Source organism: Jaculus jaculus, chromosome 10 (assembly GCF_020740685.1).
Source record: "Jaculus jaculus isolate mJacJac1 chromosome 10, mJacJac1.mat.Y.cur, whole genome shotgun sequence".
In the NCBI taxonomy this organism is placed as follows: domain Eukaryota; kingdom Metazoa; phylum Chordata; class Mammalia; order Rodentia; family Dipodidae; genus Jaculus; species Jaculus jaculus.
In genome coordinates, this window is record NC_059111.1 from 96,825,445 (window position 1) to 96,834,428 (window position 8,984).

General features: G+C 45.5%; 1 protein-coding gene across 1 annotated transcript in view; it reads left to right on the forward strand.

The window, feature by feature from the left end:
* Window positions 1-6,739, forward strand: part of Nup205 (nucleoporin 205) — an 82,881-nt gene extending 76,142 nt beyond the window's left edge. Inside the window, exons 39-43 of the mRNA XM_045160286.1 lie at window positions 1,034-1,200; window positions 2,877-3,000; window positions 3,314-3,442; window positions 4,274-4,347; window positions 6,397-6,739. Coding sequence (XP_045016221.1) covers window positions 1,034-1,200; window positions 2,877-3,000; window positions 3,314-3,442; window positions 4,274-4,347; window positions 6,397-6,549 — 647 coding nt within the window. The 3' untranslated portion in view covers window positions 6,550-6,739. The remainder of the gene's footprint in view (window positions 1-1,033; window positions 1,201-2,876; window positions 3,001-3,313; window positions 3,443-4,273; window positions 4,348-6,396) is intronic.
* Window positions 6,740-8,984: the final 2,245 nt, after the last annotated feature.

Sequence of the window (8,984 nt, forward strand, 5' to 3'; positions counted from 1 at the left end):
GGAATTATTTCATGTGGGATCAGAAGCCCCTTTCCCCCAAAGGGTATAGCTATAGCTTGTCTGTGTGTGAGATAGGAATGGGTATAAAGGTTTTTTATAAAGAACTCAAAGAAATCTTCATCCAGGGACCAGGGAGATGGCTCAGCGAGTAAGAGCACTTGCTGCACAGGCATGAGGACTTGAGCTCAGTCCCCACACCCGTGCTGAAAGCTGGCCGTGGCCATGAGTGTTTGTAGCTCCAGCCCTGAGCGGGCAGAGATGGGAGGATTGCTGCTCAGCCAGTCCAACTGAAAAATGGTGCGTTTGGGCTGGAGAGATGGCTTAGCAGTTAAGGCGTTTCCCTGCACAGACAAAAGGGGCCCCGTTTGATTCTCTAGGACAGCCAGGTAAAGCAGATGCACAAGGGGGCGCATGCATCTGGAGTTCCTAGAGGCCCTGGCACGCCCATTCTCTCTCTTGCTCTCTCTGCCTCTTTCTCTCTCTCAAATAAATAAATAAAATATGCATTTAAAAAACAGTGAGTTCTTGGGGAGGTAGGGAATTACCATGGGATATATTTTATAATCATGGAAAATGTTCATAAAAATTAAAAAAAAATAAATTAATTAAACAAAAAAACAGTGAGTTCCAGGTTCAGTGAGAGACTGTCTCAGAAAAATAAGGTGGAGGAGTTATAGGGGAGGCTGCTGCCATTCTCCTGCGGCCTCCGCACATGTGTGCACCATGCACACATATATACACATGTGCATATACCATGCACACACCAAAGAGAGAGAAAAATTCACCCAATCAAGGATGTCTCCCAGTCACATTTCTTTACTCTCAAGGACTCTAGCCTTAGGCGTGTGCCTGAGTCCGGCAGTGCCCACTCACTTGCTGTTTGCAGTGTCAGTGGAGTTTAAGTGTAGTCTTGGGTTGGTATTAGTGGTAGCTTACGTGACTTTCATTATTGGGTATTTTTTGCTTTAAACAGATGGCTTCAATTTCATAGAAAATAGTTAAAAGGAGAACATTGTTTTTTATCATCTGTTAGATTCCCAAGCCCCAGTGGTTCCATACTGGCGCCTGCCCGGTTTGGGCATCATCATCTACCTGCTGAAACAGAGTGCCAATGATTTCTTCAGCTATCACGAAAGTCACCGTCGCAGTGTCAACAAGCTACAAAACGTGGAGCAACTTCCACCAGATGAGATAAAAGAGGTAGGCATCTTCTGATGGGCTGTGAGGCTTCAGGAGTCATTGCTTTGGGGTCCTGGCCGCAGACTTGGAAGTAAGGATACATGCATTGTGAACACGGGAATGAATGGCAGCGATTCTTCCTGGTCAGTGGGAAAAGTCTCACCTTTGCACTTTCCTCGTAAGCATTGACAGTCTCAGTCAGAAAATAGAATGGATTTGTTGCCGGGTGTAGTGGCACACGCCTTTAATCCCAGCACGTAGGAGGCAGAGGTAGGATCTCCGTGAGTTCGAGGCCACCCTGAGACTACATAGTGAATTCCAGGTCAGCCTGGGCTAGAGTGAGACCCTACCTCAAAAAACCAATCCTGTGTGTGTGTGTGTGTGTGGTTTTGTTCTAGAAAATAGGACAATTCGGCTGTAAAAAGATTTACTTCTCATAAAAAAAACTGCTCTAAAATTTTGTGGTGAGAAACTTACTACTGTAGATGCTTTGCATTTGAACTTAGGTGTCTTGATATGTCTAGCATTTTTAATAATGAATTTTCCAAATAGAATAGCATATAGAGTTGATCCCTTTCTCCCTGTCACCCAGGAACATTCCGAGTCTTGGCTGTGGCTGGCATTGCTGAATGAGTAAACTTACTTCCTCAGTTGCTTGTCTTCTCGGGCATTTGGCACAGCCTGACATCCTTTGGCTGTCTCCTCTGCAGTATCTTGAGGAAGCCTGGATGTTGAGTCTTTTGTTCGCACCAGATTTCCAGAAAGGCCCACGTCACTCTTAGGAATAGTGAAAGCCTACTTCTCGTCACCATCCTTTGGCTTTCATTGAGCAGCCCTGAGCTAAGTATCCCACCTGCCTGCACAGGACAGGCTTGTTGCTCTTGCTTCTCAGTGAGGCTTGAAGAACCTCCCAGAGACACAGCTGACAGGGTGAGGCAGGAGGTGCCGGTTGGGTTGAGGAAATCCCTGAAATGCTGTGGCTTGTAGCCGACATTCCTGTCTCCCTACAGTGTAGCTGATGCACAGCGCTAGAACGGTTAGTTGTCCTTGGTGTATATACATAGGCCATTGATTCTAAGACTCCCTGAGAGTGACCAAAACAAACAAACAAAACGGGTCTGCATCAGGTACAGTTCTTTCTTAATTTCCACCTAGGATTGGTAGGATCGAAGGCTGTGAACCTGCAGGTGGAGAGAGCTCCATTTGTAGGAGGCAATGCTTTGTCCTAAGAAAGCTTGCGGCCTGCTCTCCAGGCCTGGTCGGTGTGCCTTCTGTCACAGCAGCGCTGTTTCTGACGGAGACGTGCTCGGGACAGGCATGGTGACCGCCATGTTAGGTCTTGCGTTCCATCGTCCCCACACGTTCCCTGACCGCTGTGACAGAAATGTCCATGTTGTTGTTCCATCTATCGTGTGAAGACGGCATTTTGTTTGACCGTCAGGACATTCTGGGTTTGGGCACGTTCACGGGCTGGGCGTGCCGGGTGTAGGTCGTGTCCGAAGGCTACAGGTGAACATGTGTGACCCTGACTGCTGCCTTGGCTCTCCTTCCTGGGTCGTGAACTCTTATCTGGAGGGATGTAAATACATTTGAGTGCTTTTTGCAGGCCACTTGCCACAGTGGCCTGTCTACAGTAGCTTTTTGTTAAACGTGTTGTTCTTATGCGATTCTGGTACTGATTTACTTTCTTCTCGCAGCTGTGCCATTCTGTGATGCCCGCCGGTGTCGACAAAATCTCCACCACCCAGAAGTACGTTCTGGCAAGACGGCGGCTGGTGAGGCTGATCAACAACCAGGCGAAGCTGCTCTCCCTTTGCTCATGTATCCTTCACCCAGTAGCAGCCGCCCGCAAGCCTCTGGGTGCCGGGCTTTGCTTCTCATGTTATGTGGCCGCCGAAGCTCGAGGAAGAGCACATTTATTACTGTTCAGCCCTTTCTCATAAGTGCCGGATGGAATTCCAAGTTGTAATTCTTACTCTTCTGAGAGTAGCTGGCTAGCACTGTAACACCTCGGGGTGCTCTGGCGAGGCCCCGGCATAAGCCCCGGGACCCCCACGCCTCGGCTCCCCTCCTCCTGTGCCTCAGACACCGGGTTGTAAGTGTGTGATTACTGTCCTTTACTCTGAACTCCCAGTTATCATAGAGACCTGCCTGTTTATTCTCTGGCGCCATCTGGAGTACTACTTGCTACACTGCACGCCCACCGATTCCCAGGATTCCTTGCTTGCCTATAGAACCTTATTTCAAAGCAGAAGATTGCAAGGTAAACTTTTATTCTGCAAATTAATGAACCATAAATGTTGTGTATGTTTTAGTGCCTTGAAAAGCCAGTTCCTTTGTGCTTTCTTTTTTTCTTGTGAGACAAAGTCTCTTCATATTGCCCAGGCTGGTCTCGGTGCCCTGGGTTGAAATGAGCATCCTGCTTCAGCCTGCCGGGTGGCTGGGACAAGTGTACCACTGTGCCCAGAAACTCATATTTCTCACATTTTAGGTTACATAGTGAATTGGGTGACAAGAGAGCTAAGTAATCAGTAAACACAGATGCTTCTATACATTCTATACAGGGAAATTGTGTTGAGCGTAGAATATTCTAGACCCTGCTCCTCAGCTGTCTCTTCAGTCTCTTATAATTAAGGGGTGATCCAGGCCCAGAATTTTCTGTCACAGTTTTCCAGAAAAATAGAAGTGGGTCAGGCACTGGGTCATAATGCTTACTGTGAACTGGGCTCTGTCTGCTGAGTCTGAAAGAGGCGAACAGCTGGAGAAGTCTGTCCTGGACCAGGGGTAGCCTTCTGGGCTTCTGTTGCTAAAAGTTGAACATTGAAGTACTGATCTTGACCTGACTTTTTTTTTTTTCCCCTGAGGTAGGGTCTCACTCTAGTTCAGTCATAGGAATTCACTATGTACTCTCAGGGTGGCCTTGGACTCAACGGCCATCCTCCTTCTTCTGCCTCCCAAGGGCTGGGATGAAAAGTGTGCTCCCACGCCCGCACGCTGACCTGATTTTTATGTTGCTGTTGTTGGCAGCTTCCTCTGCTTTGTAGTAATTATATATACTTGCAAAGCTGGCTTGACTGTGTCTTTCTATCTGTAGATTCCTTCTCCTCAGAACCCAATCTGGATTTTAGAAGTGGGATGACTGTAGTAAGTCAACATGATATAGAGCAGGTAAGGATATATTTTCACACCCTACCTTTTCTTTTTAGATTAAAAGGGAAAGACTGGCATGTTAATAAAGATTAAAAATTTCAGGGTTGTATATAGTTACCTGATTTGAATTCTAGCTTGGCTACTTAACAGCTGTATGGATTTCAGTAAACAGCTTCCACCATGCCCCAGTTGGCCACTGGAGAGATAGGCCCCCCCCCTCCCTCCCCTGGTTTTCTGAGGTAAAGTCTTGCTCTAGTTCAGGCTGACCTGGAATTCACTGTGTCTCAGGGTAGCCTCGAACTCAGGGCAACCCTCCTACCTCTGCCACCTGAGTGCTGGGATTAAAAGCATGCGCCACCATGCCCGGCGACATAGGCCTTTGAACTCACACACTTGTGGTTGAACTCACACACTTGTGGGTCTCCTGCTCGGCCTACCCTCCAGCGCTTCCACCATGCCCCAGTGGGCCACTGTTGGGCTAGGCCTTTTAATTCCCAGACCTGTGGGTGTCATCGATCGCCCAGCCTATGTTATACCGGTCTGGAGATCCCTGCTGTCTTTTTATTATCTCTGTAGAATTTTTAGGAACAAAGCAGGACTCAACACAGGGAAAATATATATATATATAATTTGTGTTTGTTTTTGAAGGTAGTATCTTGCTCTAGCCCAAGCTGGCCTTGAATTCACAGCGATCCTCATATGTCTGCCTCCTAAATGTTTGGATTAAAGGTGTGTACCACCACATTCAACACAGGAAAAACTTTAATAATCATACTGATAATAACCACTAAAAGTTCCTCTATGGTGGTATGCGATCTTAGGCAAAAATAAACTAGCTACATCTATTCTTGGAGCTGAGTGTTTTTAACCATGGGTCATAAAGCCTCTTGTTTCCTTTTACCCTCCTTAGTTGCTTACCTTGCAGTTGAAAGTTGGCCTTTTCCTGGGAGAGGGACTCAGCTGTGGCAGCTCCAGACCTGGCTAGCCTCATCCTAGTCCTGACTGCATTTGTCATCACTGAGCTTGGAAAATGAGTTCCCCTTTTAGCTAAGCTTGCTTAGGGGAGCTTATACTAAGTGAAGCCAAGTGCAGCATTAGACAAAATTAATCAAAAATAAATCATCCAGGGCTGGAGAGATGGCTTAGCGGTTAAGCGCTTGCCTGTGAAGCCTAAGGACCCCGGTTCGAGGCTCGGGTCCCCAGGTCCCACGTTAGCCAGATACACAAGGGGGCGCACGCATCTGGAGTTCATTTGCAGAGGCTGGAAGACCTGGCGCGCCCATTCTCTCTCTCTCCCTCTATCTGTCTTTCTCTCTGTGTCTGTCGCTCTCAAATAAATTAAAAAAAAAAAATCATCCAGAAGCTATTGTAATTATAGTTCAGTGTTGGAGCACTTGCATAGCATGTGTGAGGATCTTAGTCAGTGCTTGGGGGGGACGTGTTGAATTAATGACTGTGGCTGCTTTGCCTGGACCAGGTCTGTTTTAAAGCCAGGGGGAACATACGATAAGTAATTTCCTTGTACTGTTATTTTAAAACTGAAGTCAGATAGGTTCATCTAATTTTGTGCTTAATTTTAGTTTTTCAATTTAATATGAAAAGGATCCAAAACTTCATATGCTTTTCAAAAATATTTTATATTTATTTATTTAGTTATTATCAGAGAGAGAGAGAGAGAATGAGAATGGGCATACCAGGGCCTGTAGCCATTGCAAATGAACTCCAGATGCATGCGCCATCATGTGTGGCAGGAGTTGTTTTTGTATATATGTCAGTAAATCACCAATTAGGAGTTAGGAAACCACCATACCTGGCAGGATTTGTTTTTGTATGTCGGTAAATCAGCAATCAGGAGTTCGGAAACCAACAGGATCATAACAAAAACTTCTGTGGTAGAAAATAGGACTGTTTATTTAATTTTGTACCCCTTTACAAAAATCTGGAAAAGCATTTGACAAAAAGTATCTGGAAAGAGCACATTACAAAAAAGCAAAAGTTTTATGTGTTAAGATAGAAGAAATATTTGACAGGAATTTTAATATGAGAATGGTTCTGCGTCTCCTCTAGCTTCAAGCTGATGCCATCAATGCTTTCGGAGAATCACTACAAAAGAAACTTCTGGACATTGAAGGACTGTATTCAAAAGTTCGATCTCGCTATAGTTTCATACAGGCTCTTGTCAGACGCATCCGTGGCCTACTGAGGATATCAAGGAACTGAGAGCCGTGCTCATACTGCTCCGTGGAAGAGATGGACTGAGCAACACTTGCCTTTTTATAGTTTGTTTCTAAATTATGACCAAAAATATTTTGCTATTTCTTTCTTTATATATGGACATCCTTTCTGTAAACTTCTCTGCCTCATTTCACCCTCACTTGTGAAAAGTAAATACTTTTTACAAAAAACAAAACCTATAATCAGTCTTTTGAAATTTATCTAGGATGTGAGCAACATTGTTGTGAAACTTAACCAACCAAGCAAACAACAACCAAAAAACTCCTTCCACACGTTCAGTTTTCCCCTAATGGTAATGGGAAATCCCCATTGTACATACTTTATACTTTTTTGGCATTATATCCAGGGCTTATCTATGAGATAGAATGGATAATAAATTACAGCCACACGTAGTATAATTACTTGGAAACAAATGTCTTAACAAATCAAGCCATCTCTCCTAAAATTAACCTTTGTGCCCTCCACCCTCTTCACATTTAAAGTGGCGATACAATTTTCATTTTTTAAATGATTGTAAAATTTCTCAAGGTAACCATCTGCCCATATTTCTCATTAATACAATGGTTACCGCTCCAGCCAGGCCCCCTTGGCATCCACAGCAATCCTACCTCACTTTCCTCAGTGCTAGGATCAAAGGTGTGACTCTGCACCCAGTTTTCATGTTTTGCCTAGGTTTCTTTCTCTAACCTGAGATTGTCAGTTTGACAGAAGATGGGGAGGAGGAGGGAGAAGAGCAGATGTATGGATAAAAGCAGAAATGGGGAGAAAATGCTGGTCAATTTCTTGAAAGCTTTTTTGTATCTCTACAAGGCATTTCCATTTGGTTTAAACCAATATGATTCATTGATTTATTTACTTTATTATTTAAAATTTTTTTTTATATTTTGTTTTTTTGAGGTAGGGTCTCTAGCTCAGGCTGATCTGGAATTTAATATGTAGTCTCAAGGTGGCCTTGAACTCATGGTGATCCTCCTACCTCTGCCTCCTGAGTGCTGGGATTAAAGGCGTGCACCACCATGCCTGGCTATTTTTTGAAAATTAATTATTTATTTTAGAGTGACAGAAAGAGGAGGGGGGAGGGAGGGGAGAGTGGACATGAGCCTTGAACCAGGGTCCTTAGGCTTCACAGGCAAACGCTCAACCGCTAAGCCATCTCTCCAGCCCCTGGCTGTTGTTTTTGAGACAGGATCTCACTGAAGCCTTGGCTGTCGTGGAACTTGCTACATAGAGCAGGCTGGCTTTGTGGGGCTTCTCCAGGCTCTGTCTCCTTGCTGGGATTACAGGTTTGGACCACCATGCCAAGCCATGATTTGCTTTTCTATTACTTGAAAGGGTGAAATTGCAAAGCAAACAGAGAAGGGTTGTCTCCCCGTGCTTGTGTGTAGAGAGACATTTTGAGGGATCTGAAGACCTGGAGCAGGTGGTGGTCAACAGTGTGACAGGAAGCTCTGTGGTGAGGGGATCAGGAATAACCTCCAGGAGTTCACTGTCCACATTCATCCTTCACATTTGGTTTTCACAAGGTAGCTAATATGAGCTCCACTTAAAAAGACAGAAATGAAACTTCAAAGAGGTAGAGGCTGCTCATGGCTTCCAGGCCATGAATGGCCCTCTGTGTCATACTCCAAAGGCCTGACTCCTTTATGTCCTGATCACTACCTCAGACTCAGCGTGCTGCTAGAGCAGACACTGCAAAAGGCCCCTTGTGATTCAGCTGCTCACTTACTGGGACTACTGGCTCATCCATCCTCATCCTCATTTTCTTAGCTGTTAAGGTGCTTCGCCTGCACAGTGACTGCGGATCAAGTACCCATTGCCCATGTGAAGCCAGATGCACAAAGTGAGCAAAAGTCTGGAGTTCTTTTGCAGTGGCTGGAAGTCCTGGCGCCCTCATTCTCTCTGCTTGCAAACAAATAAATACAATTTTTAAAAAATAAATTACTGTCAGTCAAAAGGGAGACCTTTTCTAAAAGTTTATTTAAAAAGTACAAAGACTGGACGTGGTGGCGCATGCCTTTAATGCCAGCACTCCGGAGGCTGCCAAGTTAGAGGATTGCTGTGAGTTTGACGCCAGCCTGGGGTCTGCAGAGTGAGTTCCAGGTCAGCTTGGACTAGAGTGAGACCCTACCTTGAAAACAACAAAATGCCATATTTTTATTTACGAGGAGAGAGGATAGGCATGCCAGGGCCTCTTGCCACTGCAAAAGAACCCCAGATGCACGCGCCGCTTTATGCATCGGGCTCTTGGTGGGTGCTGGGGAATCGAAGCCCTGCGGGCAAGCGCACTTAACTGCTGAGCCATCCTACCAGCTCCTCCCCCGTCGCGTGATAGGCCAGCGATCCACTAGAGCTGGTGGTAAATCAGATCACAGGGATTACTAGGCCGCAGCGCAGGTTTCCCAGAAGCTCCCCCCAGGCTC